The sequence below is a fragment of the Symphalangus syndactylus genome, chromosome 3 (genome assembly GCF_028878055.3).
Source record: "Symphalangus syndactylus isolate Jambi chromosome 3, NHGRI_mSymSyn1-v2.1_pri, whole genome shotgun sequence".
Classification (NCBI taxonomy): Eukaryota; Metazoa; Chordata; class Mammalia; order Primates; family Hylobatidae; genus Symphalangus; species Symphalangus syndactylus.
The window spans coordinates 47,870,349-47,888,940 of NC_072425.2; the positions used below are offsets into that span (position 1 = coordinate 47,870,349).

Below are 18,592 nucleotides of genomic sequence, written 5' to 3' on the forward strand. Positions count from 1 at the left end.
TTGCCTTGTTCCCAACCTTAAGGGGAAAACATGTAGTCTTTCACCAAATGATCTTAGCAGGTCCTTTGTAGGTATTCTTCATCAAATGGTGGAACTTCTACTGTATTCCTAGTTTTATGAGAATATTGATTATGAATGGATATTGAATCTTGTCAAATACTTTTTATGTATATACTGCTGTGATTACATGGTTTTTCTTCATTACTCCATTAATGTAATAGACTTTGTTGACTACTTTTCAAATATTGAACCAGCCTTATATACTTGGAATAAACCTTACTTGGTAATGTCATAGAATTCTTTTTATTTATTGTTTGATTCTATTTGCTAATATTTTGTTAAGTAGTTTTGCATTTATGAGAGAAATCGGTCTGTAGTTTTATACTACCTTTGTCTGGTTTTCATATCAGCATAAGTCTGGCCTCATAAAATTAGTTGGAAAGTGTTCCTTCCAATTTTCTGGAAGAGGTTGTATAGAAGTGGTGTTTATTCTTCATTAAATGTTTGGTAATCTAGTGAAACCATCTGGGCCTAGAGACTCCTTTTTGGGGAGTGTTATAAATCAATTTATTTAAGTCATATATGGATATTCAAATTATTTCTATTAGGTGAATTGTGGTATTTTTGCTTTTCTAACAATGAGTCCATTTTATCTCAGTTGTCATGTTTATATGTGTAAAGATGTTCAGACCATTCCATTATTATCATTTTGATGTCTTTAGGATCTGTATTTATAGACCTGTTTTATTCTTTATATTGGTCATTCCTGTCTTCTTGCTCTTTTATTTTTTTGTTCACTCTTCCTAGAGGTTTTACAAGGTTACTGCTCTTTTCAGCCAACCAGCTTTTTCTCTCATTGATCTTTCTCTTTTGTTTTTTTGGTTTTAATTTGGTTGATTTCTACTCTTTACTTTTTACTTTTGCTTATGTTAGGATTATTGTGCTCTTTGTCTAGCTTTTTAATGTGTGATCATGCACTATTAATTTGAGACTTTTTCTCTTTTCTAACGTACACATTTAGTGCCTTAAAAAATTCAGCACTACTTTAGCTGCAACATACAAATTGCATATCGGGTTACTAAGACGTGTCTCTTATTTATGTCTAGAAGACATATTTCTTCTTCTTTGAACACTCATTCATACAGTATGAGACTGTATGAAGAAATGCAATTAAAACTTAACAACTGTTTAATTAATATCCACTTTTTGATAGACACCAGTGCAGTTCTCAAGTTATTCAGTAGCACAGCCTTAAGTTTCATAGGGTGATTTGAAGAGTTTCTGAGGTTAAGAAAACCTTTCTATTAAAAAAAATTGTAATTTTTTTGAAGCTGGGTGAAGGATGCATGAGGGGAGGGGTTCACTGAACTCTCTTTTTTACTTTTTCAAAGAAAATTTTCAAATTCAAAGGAAAAGATAAGTGTTGCTTGAGAAAAACTCTAAGCATGTCTAGGAATAAGCTAAATAAGGAAATATAAACATTCCAAGTAGAGAAAAGAACAAGCACAAAGACCCCTAGTAGAAGAGAAGATAGTGAGTACAGAGACCTGAAAAAGAACCAGTACACCTGGAACAAAGAAAGCAAGAAGGAATATGGTACAAGATGTGGAAGCAGACCAAGTGAATATATATTATTGAGGCCATATTCTGGGTTTTAAGCAATAAGTAGTCACCGAGGGCTTTAAGTAAAATAGTAATCAACCATATCTGCTAAGAAATGTAATTTTTTGGCACTAAAAGAAATTACAGGTGCATTAATTTTTACTCAGCAACATATACAATACTCAGCAACAATACGTGCATAAACACAAAATGATATATACACAAGGTTATTCACTGCAGCATTGTTTGTAAGAGCAATAGAATATCAACAACCCAAATGTACATCATTGACTAATTGGCTGAAAGTGTGTTACTTCAACACACAAATGAAGACTATGCAACCATAAAATGGACAAGAGCCTGTATACAAATAAGGAGTGATACTTAGTAAATATTAAGTCAAAAGAAGCAGTAGAATGGTGTGCGCAGGAAGCCATCTTTGAGTAAGGAAAGAGAGAAGAATATACGTAACTGTTGATATTTGCAAAATGAAACCCTGGGAGAAAAATCAGAAAGTGATAAAATTCAGCAGGTGGGGGGCGAGTGATTAGAACAGGAATGGAAGTGAGACTTTTAGTATACCTTTTTATACAATTTGGATTTTTGAACTACATACATGTTTTGCATATTGAAAGATTACACTAAATTTAAAAGGCACTTCTTAAATGTGAAAGTTTTAGAGACTGATGGTTCCAGATAAGATTGATGACAGATACTTCTTCCTGTTCCTCCCTTTAAGTACAGCTAAAACCACTAGGCATTATATACAAAACGTATAAGAAGACTTTGAACAGTGAGAGAAGGACAAAAACAAGCTAGGGACGTTGGAACCCAAGAAATGACACCTCTTTCTCAGTTTTATTTTTGCCTAATGTATCAGCCTGAAACACCAGTTGATACAGACAAAAAAAAAAAAAAAAGTCCCAAGTAAAGCCTGCTTCCTCTAGACAAAAGAACAGGAAAGCAACCACCCAGAAAGACAGAAAATTTTAGACAACTGCCCTACCCTAACTAAACACTACGGAAAAAAACTGCAGCTCTCTCCCATCACCAAAAACTGACTTCCACCCTGGTCCTAGAGTATCAGAGTACTCCTCTAGCTCTCCAATGGGGTGATTTCAGCTGAGGCCTAGTGGTAAGCCAGGACTCTTCCTACCAACTGACAGTAAAAAGTTGCCTGAATAGGCCAGGTGCGGTGGCTCACGCCTGTAATCCCAACACTTTGAGAGGCCAAGGCAGGTGGATCATGAGGTCAGGAGTTCAAGACCAGCCTGGCCAACATGGTGAAACCCCGTCTCTACTAAAAATACAAAAATTAGCCAGGCATGGTAGTGGGTGCCTATAATCCCAGCTACTCGGGGGGCTGAGGCAGAGAATTGCTTGAAGCCAGGAGGCAGAGGTTGCAGTGAGCAGAGATTATACCACTGCACCCCAGCTTGGGCAACAGAGCAAGACTGCGTCTCAAAAAAAAAAAGTTGCCTGGATACCTACCTGATGGTGTTATTAGAAGCTAATCTGGACTCCCAACCTCACCTGGCAGTAAGAAAGTGTGTCCTCCTTCAGCTGCCATGGTATCAGAGGGAGCCTCCTAAAACAGAAGATGAAGAAGACCCAGAGTCACATAATACCTGGAATATCTAGTATACAATTGAAAGTAATAACAGTAATAATGTATTGGGTCATTATGACATATGGATAAGTGAAATGAATGAAAGCAGTGCCACAAGGGATGACAGGAGCCACAGGTAATACTGTTATAAGATGCCCGCAATACGTGTGACGTGGGATAGTTATAGTGTTATTGTAAGGTGAATGATGATTACCTTAAAACATATATTGTAAACACTAGGGCAACCACTAAAAACGTTTTAAAAGAAGTATAAATGATATACCAACAGATAAAATGGATGTATATAAAATGCTCTTTAAAAGGAGAGAAGGCAAAAAGAGAGAAGTAGGTAGAAAAAAAAAAAGAACAAGTGCAATGAACAAAAAAGTTTAAAAAATTAATCCAGCTATGTTAGTAATCACTTTAAGTGTGAATAGGCTCAAAACACCAGATATAGTACAGTAATACAATACAGTCGGATTAGTTAAAAAAGTAAAGCCCAACTCTACTTTGTCTATAAGAAGCAAACCATAAAACCAAAGACTCAAGTTAGAAATAGAAAAATGGGCTGGGCACGGAGGCTCACGACTGTAATCCCAGCACTTTGGGAGGCCGAGGTGGGCAGATCATGAGGTCAGGAGTTCAAGACCAGCCTGGCCAACATGGTGAAACCCCGTCTCTACCAAAAATACAAAAATTAGCCAGGCGTGGTGGCAGGCGCCTGTAATTCCAGCTACTCGGGAGGCTGGGGCAGGAGAATCACTTGAACCCCAGAGACGGAGGTTGCAGTGAGCCAAGATCACTCCACTGCACTCCAGCCTGGGTAACAAGAGCAAGACTCTGTCTCAAAAAAAAAAAAAAAAGAAAAGAAAAGAAAAAAGAAAGAAAAGAAAACTACATCAGGCTAACACTAACCTAAATTGAAGTAACTATTAATTTCAGACAAAGACTTCAGAACGTGGAAGATCATCAAGGATGGAAGAATATTACATAGTAATAAATGGCTCAATTCTCTAAGAAAACATAACAGCCCTAGACATTTATGCAGTTAACAACAGCTTCAAATTATATGAGGTAAAAAACTGATAGAACTAAAAAGAGAAATACACAAATCTACAATTAAAATAGGGAGATTTAAACACCGCTCTGTCAGTATTGGTAGATCAAGCAGGCAGAAAATTGCTAAGGATGTAAATGACCTGAACAGCAGTGTCAGCCAACTTGGATCTACTGACATTTTTAGACTACAGCAATAGAAAAATATACATTCTTCTCAAGTGCATGTGAAACATTCATCAAAAGAGACATTCTAGGCCATAAAGCACACTTTAACAAATGAAAAAGTACAGAAATCCTAAAAAGTGTGCTTTCAAACCATACCAGAAATCAAATACAGAAAGATAGCAGGAGCATTTCCAAATATTTGGAAATAACCAACACACTTGTCAACACATGAGTCAAAGAAAAATTCTCGGTATAATTTTTTGAAAATGAAAGTACAAGAAATTTGTGAAATGCAGCTAAAGCAATAATCAGAGGTTAATTTAAGTGTTAAGTGCACATAAAAGAAAAAGGCAGGGCACAGAGGCTCTCACCTATAATCCCAACACTTTGAAAGGCCAAGGTGGACGGATCACTTGAACCCAGGAGCTCAAGACCAACCTGGGCAACATAGGGAGACTCTGTCTCTACAAAATTATAAAAATGAGCCAGGCATGGTGGCACGTGCCAGTAGTTCCAGCTACGTGAAAATGAATAACAGAAGGAAAACTAGAAATGTTACAAATATGTGAAAAATTAACAAACTCTTAAACTACCAAGGGGTCAAAGAATCATAAGACAAATTAGAAAATACCTTGAGAGAAATGAAAATACAACATAGCATACCTTCTGGATGCAGTAAAACCAACAATAAGATGGAAATGTATAGCTATAAACACATACATTAAGGAAGAAGAAAGATCTCAAATCAATAACCTAACTTCACATCTTAAGAAACTAAAGAAAGAGCAAACTAAACCTAAACCTAGCAAAAGGAAACAATACTAGAGATTAGAAGAGAGAGAATGAAAGAATAGAAAAACAATAGAGAAAATCAATGAAACCAAAGTTCTTTTTTAAAAAAAACAACAAAATTGATAAACTTTTAACTAGATCAGTTCAGAAAAAAAGGGAAGACTCAAATTACTAAACTCAGAAATGAAAATGGGGACAGTATTAGCAATTCTACAGAAATAAAACTGATTATAAAGGAATGCTGTGAACAACAAATTAACCTAAATGAAAGAGACAAATTACTCGAAGCCCATAATCTACCAAAACTGAATCACGAAGAGATAGAAAGCTCAAATAGACCTGTAAGTAGTGTCTAGTACCATTCACCAAGTAAAGGAACCAAGATTCCTTGGGAAAATGGTTGATTCTAAGGGCTAGGGAGAAATGTACAAGATGAGTGTGGGACATCTTGTAGAATCAGAAAGTAAGGAAATTGCTCAAAAAACAAAACTATGGGAGTGTCTCAGTCCATTTTGTGTTGCTAGAACAGAATACCTGAGACTGGGTAATTTATAAAGAAAAGTTTGTTTGGCTCACAATTCTGGTGGCTGAAAAATCCAGGATTGGGCAGCTGCATCTAATGAGGGCGTCATACTGCTTCAATTTATGGTGGGAAGTGGAAGGGGAGTGGCCATGTGCAAAGAGATCACATGGCAAAAGAGGAAGCAAGAGAGAAACCAGGCTCTTTTTAACAGCCGGTTCTCACAAGAAATAATCCTGTAAGAGTGAGAACTCTACCCTTTGGGAGGGCATTAATCTGTTCATGAGGGATCTACTCCCATGACCCAAACACCTCCCACTAAGCCCCACCTCCCAACACTGCTACATTGGGGATCAAATTTCACCTTGAGTTTTTGCAGGGATGAACCATACCCAAACCATACCATTCTGCCCCTAGCTCCCCAAAACTCATATCCTTCTCATATACAAAATATAACATTCCATCCCACTAGTCCCAAAAGCCTTAAGTTTTTCCAGCACCACCTTAAAAGTCCAAAGTCCAGCTACAAGCCTGTAAAATCAAAAATAAGTTATTGGGCAGGCATGGTGGCTCACACCTATAAACCCAGCACTTTGGGAGGCCAAGGCGGGCGGATCACCTGAGGTCAGCAATTCAAGACCAACATGGGGAAACCCTGTCTCCACTAAAAATACAAAAATTAGCCAGATGTGGTGGCATGTGCCTATAGTCTCAGCTACTCGGGAGGCTGAGGCAGGAGAAGCGCTTGGAGGCAGGAGAAGCGCTTGAATCCAGGAGGCGGAGGTTGCAGTGAGCTGAGATCAGACCATTGCACTCCAGCCTGGGCGACAGAGCAAGACTCGGTCTCAAAAAAAAAAAAAGTTATTTACTTCCAAGATACAATGGTGGAATAGGCATAAGGTCTGAAACCCAGCAGGGCAGACATTAAATTTGAAAGCTCCAGAATAGTCTCCTTCGACTCCATGTCCCACATCCTCAGCACACTGGTGTGAGGAGTAGGCTTCCAAGCCCTTAGATAGCTCCACTCTCATGGCTTTTCTCTGCCCAGCTTACATTGCTGCTCTCACAGGCTGAAGGCAAATGCCTGCAGCTTTTCCAGACTGAGATTGCATGCTACTGGTGGCTCTACAATTTTGGGGTCCTAGCAGTGGCCCTAATCCTGAAGCTCCGCTAGGCATTGCCTTAGTGGAGACTCTGCAGTAGACCTAACCCAAATTTTTGCTTGGCCTTGCCCTAGCAGAGGGTCTCTGCAGTGGCTCTGCGCTGCAACAAGTCTCTGCCTGGGCCTATAGGGTTTTTCATACATACGTTGAAATCTCAGTGGAGTAACACACACCTCCATGGCTCTAGCATTCTGCAAGCCTGCGAAATTAACACTACACGGACTCCAAGGCTTATTGCTCGTGCCCTCTAGACATAAGCCAGGGGATGTAAGGCTTACGCAGCACAAGCCTTACCTGGAGCCACTTGACCCATGGCTGCTTCAGCCGAAGCAGCTAGGATGCAGGAAGCTGTGTCCCAAGGTGTCCCAAGTGCAGCAGCCTGGCCCTTTCCCCTGAAACTATTCTGCCTTCTTAGGCTTCTGGGCCTGGAATGGGAGAAGCGACTTGAAGATATTCCAAATGACTTCAGGGTCTTTTTCCCATTGTTTTGACCTTTTGCTTATGCTAATCTCTTTAGCAAGCAGTTGCTCAGCTACATCAATGGATATCTTTTCTAAAAATTCTCCTTCATTCTCTTCCACATGGCCAGGCTGCAAATTTTTCAAATCCTTCTACTTCGCTTCCTTTTAAATTATAAATTATAATAATATAATATAATATATATAAATATATATATTTATATGTATATATATTTATATAAATATATATTTATATATAAATATATGTACATATATATATATATAAATATATGTACATATATATTTATATAAATTTATATATAAATATATAAATATAATATAATAATTATAATCTTTAGATTATCCCTTTGCTAGTATAACTCCAGCATAAGCTGTTAAAAGTAACCATGCAGCTTCTTGAGCACTTTGCTGCCTAGAAAGTTCTTCCACCAGTTATACTAGTTCACCACTCTAAAGTTCTGTCTTCCATAAAGCCCTGAGGCATGGAGACAATGCAGCCACCTTCTTTGCTACTGCGTAAAATGGATGGCCTTTTTTTCCAGTTCCTAATACATGCTTCCTCATTTCCATCTGAGATCTTAGCAGAATGGTCTCTACTGTCTATATTTCTAGCAGCATTTTGTTCACAACCATTTAACCAATTTGTAAGAAGTCTGAAAGTTTCCTTTGTTTTCCTGTCTTTGTCTGAGCCTCAGTAGAATCACCCTTAATGCTCCATTCTTGGCAATATTGGCCTGCCCCTCCAAATTTTTCCAGCCACTACCCATTACCCAGTTCCAAAGCTACTTCCGCATTTTCAGGTGTTTATAAAGCAACAACCCACTCCTTGGTACCAATTTTCTATCTTAGTCTGTTTTGTGTTGCCATAACATAACAAGTGAGACTAGGTGATTTCTAAAGAAAAAACATTTATTTAGCTCACAGTTCTGGTGGCTGGGAAGTCCCAAATTGGACAGCTTCATGTGGTGAGGACGTCATGCTGCTTCAACTCAAGGCAGAAAGTGGAAGGGGAGCAAGCATGTGCAAAGAAATTGCATGGAAGCAAGAGTGTGAAACTGAGGAAGCCAGACTCTCTAAATAACTCACTGTCACAGGAACTAACACATTCCTGTGAGAGCAAGAACTCACGCCCATTGAATGGTGTATTAGTCCATTCTTTTTTTTTTTTTTTTTGAGACGGAGTCTCGCTCTGTCGCCCAGGCTGGAGTGCAGTGGCGCAATCTCGGCTCACTGCAAGCTCCGCCTCCCGGGTTCACGCCATTCTCCTGCCTCAGCCTCTCCGAGTAGCTGGGACTACAGGCGCCCGCCACCACGCCCGGCTAATTTTTTGTATTTTTGGTAGAGACGGGGTTTCACCGTGGTCTCGATCTCCTGACCTCGTGATCCGCCCGCCTCGGCCTCCCAAAGTGCTGGGATTACAAGCGTGAGCCACCGCGCCCGGCCGTATTAGTCCATTCTTATGCTGTTATGAAGAAATACCTGAGACAGGGTAATATATAAAGGAAAGAAGTTTAATCGACTCACAGTTTCGCATAGTTGGGGAGGCCTTAGGAAACTTGCAATTACAGTGGAAGGCACCTCTTCACAGGGCAGCAGGAGAGAGAATGAGTGCCCAGTGAAGGGGGAAGCCCATTATAAAACCATCAGCTCGCGTGAGAACTAACTCACTATCACGAGAATAGGATGGGGGAAACTGTCCCTATGATTCAATTTTCTCCACCTGGTCTGTCCCACGACATGTGGGGATTATGGGAACTACAATTCCAGATGAGATTTGGGTGGGGACACAGCCAAACCATGTCAGAGGGCATTAATCTTTTCATGAGGGATCCAGCCCCATGACCGAACACCTCCCACTAAGCCCCACCTCCCAACACTGCATTAAGGATCAAATTTTATCATGTATTTTGATGGGGACAAACCATACCCAAACCATAACAGGGGATACGTCAAAGCACAGGGGAGCCAACTGAAAGATCTCCCAGTAGCCAAAATTGCAACAGTTAAAATAAACAACATAGTATTGGTTTATAACCCAAAGTATGAAAAACTCGTGAGTCCATATTGATATAAATAATTGAATAAATGAGAATAGAAAATCTCCCAAATAGAAAAATTCCTAATAATTTATGTAGTTACTCCTCTTCAAGGAAGTGGAGCATAATTCTCCACTGCTGCAGTGGACTGTGCCTGGTGAGAGTCTTCTAAAAAGTATAATATGCATACTGGAGAAAAGGAATAACTATAATGGAAAACCCTGGCATCCATTACCTCCACCAGGTGATCAAAGTTATCGTCAGTGATAAATGTTGATGGCATATTCCCTTGATGAGATGTGATGAGAATGGTAGATGCTTTACCTCTGTGGTCTTTCTCTGAGGAATATATAACCCCACTTTAGTTATGAGGAAAACATCAGATAAACCAAAACTGAAGAACATTCTACAATGTCCTTTAAACTGTCAAGGTGATCCAAAATACCACAAAACACTTATAGTTTACAGGAGCCTACAGAGACAGGATGACTAAATGTAATGTGGGATCTTGGATGAAGCTGTAGAACAGGAAAAAGACATTAGGTAAAAAGGAGCTCTGAATAAAGTGTGGACTTTATTTCATAATGTATCAGTATTATTAGTTATGAAAAAACTGCCATCAGAATTTCTGATGTTATATGAGAAAACTGTGGTAGTTTCAGTTGTTAATAGTGAGGGAAATTGGTTGCTAGGTATACAAGAATTCTTTCCATCCTTGCAACTTTTCTGTAAATCTAAATTTACTCTACAACTTTTTAAAAAATCATTACATGTGCACAGCAGCAGGATAGAGAAGACGGAGAGAAGAATTGCTGAACTTTATGACAGAACAATAGAAATGAGTCATTTTTTACAGAGAAAAAACTAGACTGAATAAAAATGAACAGAACCCCAGAAACTACAAGAAAATCTCTGATGTTTGTGTAATTTGAATCCCATAAGAAAAGGCTAAAAAAAAAATTCAAAGAAATAATGGCTGAAATTTTCCCAAGTGTGGCAAAGGACATAATCCTAGAGATTCAAGAAGCTGAGTAAATTCTATACAGGATAAACCCAAAGGAATTCATGCCAAGAAGCATAATTATGAAACTTCTGACAACTAAAGATAAAGAAGAAAATCTGACAAGCAACTAAAGGGAAACAATATATTACTTCTGGGGAAAAAGAATTTGAATACAAGTGGATTTCTTATTAGAAACCACAGAGAACACATTTTTCAAGTGCTGAAGGAAAAGAATTGTTAACACAACTCCTTATCCAGCGTAAATATCTCCTGGAAATGAAGGGAAAATTGAGACATTCTCAGATGAAGGGAAACTAAGAGTTTATTGCCAGCATGCCTACCCTGAAAGAATGGAAGGAAGGAAGTTCTTGGAACAGAAATCATAAAAGGAATCTTTCAAGCATCAGGAAGGAAGAAAGAACAATGGAAAGTAAAAATGCTGGTAGATACAATATGCCTGCCTTCCCTCTTGAGTTTTCTAATTTTGTTTGATGGTTGAAGGGAAAAATTGAACATTCTCTGATGTGGTTCTTAATGTATATAGATGAAATAGTTAAGATTATCATATTATAAACAGGAAGCAGATAAGGGACTTAGAGTCCCTTCATCTTTACACTCCACCTGAATTAGCAAAATATTGATACTTGTCACAGTGAACTGTGGTAATATGTGTATAATTTAATATATAGAGTAACCACTAAAAAAACTATGTTAAATGGTATACTCAAAAATATTACAGGAAAATAAGTAAAAAATGGAATTCTAAAAAAAAATGTTCAAAAGAGAAGATCAGGGAAAAATTAATAAAAATTCAAGGGAACAAACAGAAAACAAATGAAATAGCAGATTAAAGCCCTAGCTTATCAAGAATTACATTAAATGGTCTAAATACACTAAAAGACAGATTGAAAGAGTTGGTTTTTAAAGTTCACCTAAATATATGCCATCTACAAGAAATTCACTTAAAAAATAATAGGTAGATTGAAAGTAAAAGAAGGTATACCATGGAACATTAATCATAAAAAAGCAGGATTGGCTATGTTGATATCAGATAAAGCAGACTTCAGAGCACAGAAAATTATTGGTAACAGAGTAATGTTACATGTCAGTCTGCCAAGAAGACAGCAATTTTTTTTTTTTTGAGACAGTCTCGATCTGTCATCCAGGCTGGAGTGCAGTGGCGCTATCTCGGCTCACTGCAAGCTCCACCTCCTGGGTTCATGCCATTCTCCTGCCTCAGCCTCCTGAGTAGCTGGGACTACAGGCGCCTGCCACCATGCCCAGCTAATTTTTTTTTTTTTGTATTTTTAGTAGAGACGGGGTTTCACCGTGTTAGCCAGGATGGTCTCGATCTCCAGACCTCGTGATCCGCCCGTCTCGGCCTCCCAAAGTGCTGAGATTACAGGTGTGAGCCATGGCACCCGGCCTAAAGACAGCAATTTTTAAATCCTAAATGTTTCAACATTCCGAGAGATACATCTTATGCAACTGTAGTACAATGTCAGTATCAGGAAGTTGACATTGGCACAACAAGTGTATGGTTCTTTGTTATTTATCACATGTATAGATTGGTGTAACCACCACTACAGTCAAGTCAACAGAACTATTCAGTCACCACAAAGAGCTTTGTCCTACCCCTTTATATAAAGTCAGCCCAACTCCTTTTACTATCCCTTAACTCATGGCAATCACTAACTTGGTAAGCTATCATTTCTTCTTATACTTTTCAGCCCCTCCCTTTTCTCCCCTCCTTCTGAAACTTCTATGACACAATTGTTAGATATTATGTTATAGTCTCACAGGTCCCCGTGGCTTTAGTCTGTTTTCTGTCTGTTGTTCAGATTGGGTAATTTCTACTCTTCTGTATTAAAATTCATGGATTCTTTCCTCTGTCCTCTTCATTCTGCTGCTGAACCCATCCACTGAGTATTTAGTTATTTTTCAACTCTGAAATATCTACTTCATATATCTTCTCTTTCTTTGCTGAGACTTTCTATTTTTGTTTCATGTTTCTTATTGTTTGTTTAAACATTTATATGATGGCTTATTAAAGTCTTTATCAGATATTTTTAACTTCTGTGTCATCTCAGTGTTGGCATCTATTGATTGTCTTTGCTCAATCAAGTTGAAGTTGCCTTAGATCTTGGTATGACAAGTGATTTTAGATTGAACCTATTTGGAAATTATAAGATCTGAGTCTGATTTAAATCTTCTCATGTAGCAGGCATTCTCTGACGCCACTGTGGCAGGGGAGGTCGGGGGGTGCTGCCTTATTATTAAAAGGTGGGCTGAAAGTCCAGGTTTCCTACCCAGCCTCTGTCGGCACCTGGAGGAGGAGGGGTTGTCATTACTGCTGAATGGTAGTGGTGGTTCAGGATCCCCATTATGCCTTCACTGATAACACCCTGCATGGTAGGATCTGGAGTGCCTCGTTACTGCTCCCCATGGGGCTTCTACTGACACTGGGGGCCAGGGGACCTTGTCACTGCCTGGCTTGGAGACATGTCTCAGCCCCCAGTCAGCCCTTTCTGACATGACCCTGGTGGAACAGTAAGGGAGCCTTCTTACAGCCTGGTGAGCACAGACATTTGAGTTCCCCACTTGTCCTTTCATGGCAGCAGTAGAAGTGGAGAACATATTTTTTATTTTGTGTTTGGCTGAATTAAGAACAGTCGTTGTCTAAAAGTTTTCAATCTTGTTAGGCTGCCTCTTTCCTGAACTTCTGGCTTGAGAGCACAAGCTTTGGGTTGTATGTTTTGTCTTGTTTTTCTGTCTCCACATTCATGTTGTTTGTTGCCAGCTTCTCCAGCTTCTAATTTGGAATATATGAGGCCAAAGAGAAGTGCAGGGAACTCATCATTGTCATACCTTGAGTCCTGAGGTCCTTGAACAATCTGCTGTCTTCTCTCCACCTTTCAGCATCTTATGTTTTTAAATATATAATATCCATAGTTTTTAGCTATACATACCAGAAAAGATAGGAGAAAGTACCTCTACTCCATATTTCTAATAGAACATGGCTTTTTTATTTTAAATTTTTGGCTCTTTGAAAATTTTTTTACTATTATTGCTTTCTCATTTAATTCCTATTTGGAGAGCAAGATTTTTTAATCCTTTTAAAGTTTATTTAAACTCGTTTCAGGTCCCATCATATGATTTATCCTCGTTAAATGTTTCATATGTATTTGAAAATAATGTGTTTTCCTTTTGGATCGGTGTTCTATAAATGGAGGTCATGTTGGTTGATAATATTCTTCAAGTCTTCTGTACTCCTTCTTATTTACTTGTAATCTACTTCTATAAATTATTGAGAAAGGAGTTTTACTGTCCAACTACAATTGTGGATTTGGTTATTCTTCCAGTTTCATCAGGATTTGCTTTATGTATTTTGAAGTAGTGTTATAAGATGGAAAAACATTTGTGATTGTTATATCCTCTTGATTAATTATTCCCTTTATCATTATGCAGAATTTCTCTTTATGTGTGCTATTTATATATTATAAAACCCATAATAATATTGTCTACAAAGATAACTTGAAAGATAATGTTCTATTTAAAGAATTCCAAGAACGAGAAGAGTATATTTTATTTTCATCCTCTTTTTCCCAGTTTATGGTGCTCTTTATCTCTGTAAATTTTTTTATATAAATCAGAAATTTTCATAGTACCATTTTTCTTCTGTCTGGAGAATTTAACATTTCTTGTAATACACATCAGTTGCTGATAAATTGTTACAGCTTTTTTTTTTTTTTGGTCTGAAACATCTTATCTTTGCTAAGTATAGAATTTTAGGTTGATTTTTTTTCTTTCAGTACTTTAAAAGTATCACTTCACTGTCTTCCAGACTGTAAAATTTCTAACAAGAAGTCAGCTTTAATTCTCTTCATTCTTCTGCACATATTATGTCTTTTTCTGTCTACATAAAATTTTCTTTTTTTCAGCAGGTTTTAGCAATTTGATTATAATGTACATTGGTGTGATTTTATGTTTCCTCTTGGCATTTATTTAGCTTCTTGGATCTGAGGGTTTATATAGGTCATTAAAATTAGAAAATTTTGGCCACTGTTGCATCAAAATTTTCTCTCCCTTTCCTTTTTTTCTTCTGGAATGCTGATTACATATATGTTAAACTACAAATTTATTTAACCACAGGTCACAGATAACTCTGTTTATTATTTTCCAGTCTCTCTATGTGTTGTCCAGGCTGGTCTTGACCTCCCAGCTTCAGGCAGTCCTCCTGCCCCACCCTCCCAAATAACTGGGATTACAGGTGTCACTGTGCCTGGCCATATGGGCCATTTCTTATTCGGTTGTTACAGATTGATTTTTCTCCTTGATAAGAGTCTTGTATCACTGCTTCTGTTCATACCTAGTAATTTTGTATTGGGTGCTAGATATTGTGAATTTTACATTGTGAGTTGCTAGACTTCGTTGTATTATTTTGCATATTTCTGAGCCTTTTCTGGGATGTAGTTAAGTTACGTGGAATTAGTTCGATCATTTCAAGGTACACTTTAAGCTTTGTTGTGTTGGATTCAGAGCTCACTTTAGAACTAATTTGGCCCCTCTACTAAAGCAGTACCCTTCTGGTTATTCTACCCTGTTGGTCATTAATTAGGAGGTTTTTCTACCCTGGTTGGTGATGATATAAACTTCCTACCTTTGTATATGCTGTAGTGATTTTTTGGCCTATTCTTTTTCATTGGTCTTTTCCTAACCTTGAGTGATTCTCTTACATGCTTATACAAGTCAGTACTCCGGAGACTCTTCTGCAGATCTCCAACATTTTATATCAGTATAGCTCTTTCTTCGCTGGCATTTACTCCCACAAATTCTAGTTGCCAGGGCTTCCTTAAACATCCAATTTTGTCACATCAGCTTACCAAGTCTGCCAGGCTCTGTTTTGGTGTTCCTTTTCCGCTCTGGTTTGGCAAGTCTCTCACAAGTAGCCTGTGATAATCATAGGGCTCACCTCATTGTTTCTCTACTTTCAAGGATCCCTGTCTGCACTGCCTCTTGGCTAAAACCTAATTACCATTTTTTATATTTTGTTTGGTTTTTTAGTTGTCTGTTATGGAGCAGTAAATCAGTTCCTTTTACCCTGTTACAGCCAGATGTGGAAGTCCTCATGAAATCTCTTCCTTGATAACCAAGACATTGGCCATTTTAGAATTTTATGTTACTTAGGTGTGCAGTTCAGAGGTTCAAGGAGACTGAGCATTTATGAGAATAAGAAAATGTTTTTTGGCCAGGTACAGTGGCTTATGCCACCGTACTTTGGGAGGCCAGGGTGAGACGATTGCTTGAGGCCAGGAGTTCAACTCTATCTTTACAAAAAAACTTTAAAAAGTTAGGCGGGTATGGTGGTGCACACCTGTAGTCCCAGCTACTTAGGAGGCTGAGGCAGAAGGATTACCTGAGCCCAGGAGTTTGAGGCTGCAGTGAGCCATGGTAGCACCACTGCACTTCAGCCTGAGTGACATAGGGACCCTGTCTCTAAAAAAAAAAAAAGTAAGAAAAGAAAGAAAATGTTTTTTGTGGTTACTTCCCCAAAGAAGGTCCAGTGAGCACCCTGAATATGCCCTTTCTGAAGCTGTACCTTCTTCACATTCAGAAACAGTAGAACCTATGCAACTAATGCAAATGCTAAATTGTTTCCCATTTATAGGGTACTGCTTTACAAAACCAGAACTGATCTTCACATTGGAACAAGGAGAAGATCCATGGTTATTAGAGAAAGAGAAAGGATTTCTAAGCAGGAACTCCCCAGGTGAGTTACTGAATTCAACGAGAAGAAGGTTCACTGATTCACTTAGGAGGACTCACACAACTCAGCATATAGTCATAATAATGGTTAAAATTTATACAGTGAAAAAATACAAAGAAAAATCAGCAAAGATAAAAGATGCATGGGGCAAAGTTCGTAGGAAACAAGCTACAAGCTTCTGAGAGTTCAGATAGTTCCCCAAGCACGGTTTCCTAAGCAATGAATTTTGAAAACATATGTAAAATGTTGTCTACCCAGAACTGGTACCCAGGGTTTTTATTGTGGGCTAATCATGTAGACACCCTCTGTCTAGCATCTGCCAAAATTACAGACTTTGAGATGGAAAACTGGTGTTCTCTATCATATTGTTTGTGCAGGGCTGGCACAGTGAGCCCCTTGGCAGTTATGGGAATCTTGTTTCTAGATGCCAGCCAAGGGCAAACCTTACAAGAAAGCCTTTCTAAGAGTAGCAGTCTCAGGCCTGCTGAATCAACTCTTATCTACACAAAAGCTATGCAGATCCCTGGCATAACGTAGAGTAAGACAAACATATTTGCCATATCAACTAATGTAAGTGGATTAAATTCACCTATTAAGAGAAAATGCTATTAGATTTTGTTAAAGAGGAATATTTTAAAAATAATTTGAGAAGTTCAAAATACGGTTATGAATTGCTAAGGCAATAAACTAAAATAATTCAGTGTTTATTTGCTTCAGATTCCTACTTCTATAGCATAATCTTGGAATACTGTATCCTATACTTTATCTCTTCTTTTTGTAAACTCAATGACACTAAAGTTAAATTCAGGTCAAAAAAACAGAAGAGAAAGGGCATTTTGATAATGCTAAAATAGACAGTTTTAAAAGGATATTTTAAAAGTAGACAACTTTAAAATATATTTAAGAGTTTTGAATATTTGTGCACTAAATTTTCATCAGGTTTCATAAAACAAAAAACTGCAAGTGTTCTGAGGAAAAATGGAAACATATTAGGTCACATAGACTTTAATTTACCTCTTTGATTTCATACCAGTGCCAGTGGATCACAACTGAGTTCCTAGAGTAGTGCTCAGCAAATGAGGACACAGGTGAAATTCTACCTGCTGCCTATTTTGGTCAGGAAAGATTTTTCTAGAACACAGCCATAGCTATTCATTTATGTGCTCATGCTACAAGGTAGAATTGAGTAGTTACAACAGAGACCGCATGATCAGCCCAGTGGAAAACATTTACTCTCCGGCCTTTTACAGAAAAAGTTTACTGACTCCTGCTCTAGAAGTTATAAATAACATATTTTATAAAAATGAATCTGCTGTGTCTTTCAAAACTCTACTCTGGAAACAGAATGAACCCTTTTTAAAATGACCATGGGACCCTGACAAAATATAAAAGTATTTTGTACAAAAATCAATAAATCCACAAAGTGAAGATATTATTGTCCAGTAAAACTGCAAATTGCAAACAATGTGAGAAGAATTAAAGTCTATCTTAAAATTAATAAGGAATGCATATCTTTAAAAAACATATTTAATCAAAGAGTAAATAGAAATCAAAATTGTCCAATATCTGGAAAATTTCAAAGGTAAAAAACATGCATATTAGAACCTTTGGGATATAGATAAAGCAGTGCTTAGAAAAACTTTTAGTCTTATATTAGTCTTATGTACTTGTTTTTAAAAGTGAGAAAGTTTTCAAAGAAAACTAAGCAAAACAAAAGATGTAATAAAAATAAGACTATATTAGTATAAATTTTAAAGCCAAAAGTGGTTCTTGCAATAAAAATAACTGAATAAAATAGTCTCAATTAGAAAAAGGGGGAAAGCACTATTACTCAAAGTTTTGATTTAAATTCCTACTTCTTTGGTATAGTTTGAAATACTTTAGTGTATGCCTTATCTCTTCTTTTTGTAAACTCACAGTCTACTTGATAGATGTGTTAAAAGAAAATGAAACACTGTGCCAGAGAGCACATAGCTATGAATGCACTCCATTCCCACCTGGGTTATAACCCACTAAAAAGAATGGTCTCTGCTTTACTCTTCTATATATTGTGTCCATGCAATATAACATGTAAGTATTTTTAATAATATTGTGTATTAACTTCAAAGCCACTCGGGAGAGGCATTTCATATTGATTCATTCAAAAAACATGATCCCTAAATGCAAACACCCAAGTCAAATTTCTGAGACTTTTGAATAATCAGGTGTAGGTTAGCATTGGGTCTGAGCACTTGTATAGGAAAGAGGAGGTAATTTTGAGGCACACTGCTTTTTAAGAGTCACTGTCTTCATTTATATTACAGAGAGATACAAAGTATATCAGAATGAAGGTTATATTTTGGAAAGGAGAACAAAGCTGCATAAAATAATTAATACTGTTGATTAAAAAGTGAACTA

At 37.6% G+C, this 18,592-nt stretch overlaps 1 protein-coding gene across 3 annotated transcripts in view; it reads left to right on the plus strand.

The window, feature by feature from the left end:
* The window catches only part of ZNF782 (zinc finger protein 782), a 42,406-nt gene that overhangs the window by 12,735 nt on the left and 11,079 nt on the right, over window positions 1–18,592 (plus strand). For all 3 annotated transcript variants that reach the window (XR_010120209.1, XM_055271770.2, XM_055271771.2), the window contains exon 5: window positions 16,097–16,198. Coding sequence is in view for 2 of the 3 variants with exons in the window: in XM_055271770.2 (XP_055127745.1) it covers window positions 16,097–16,198 (102 nt within the window). In the remaining variant the exon portion in view is untranslated. The remainder of the gene's footprint in view (window positions 1–16,096; window positions 16,199–18,592) is intronic.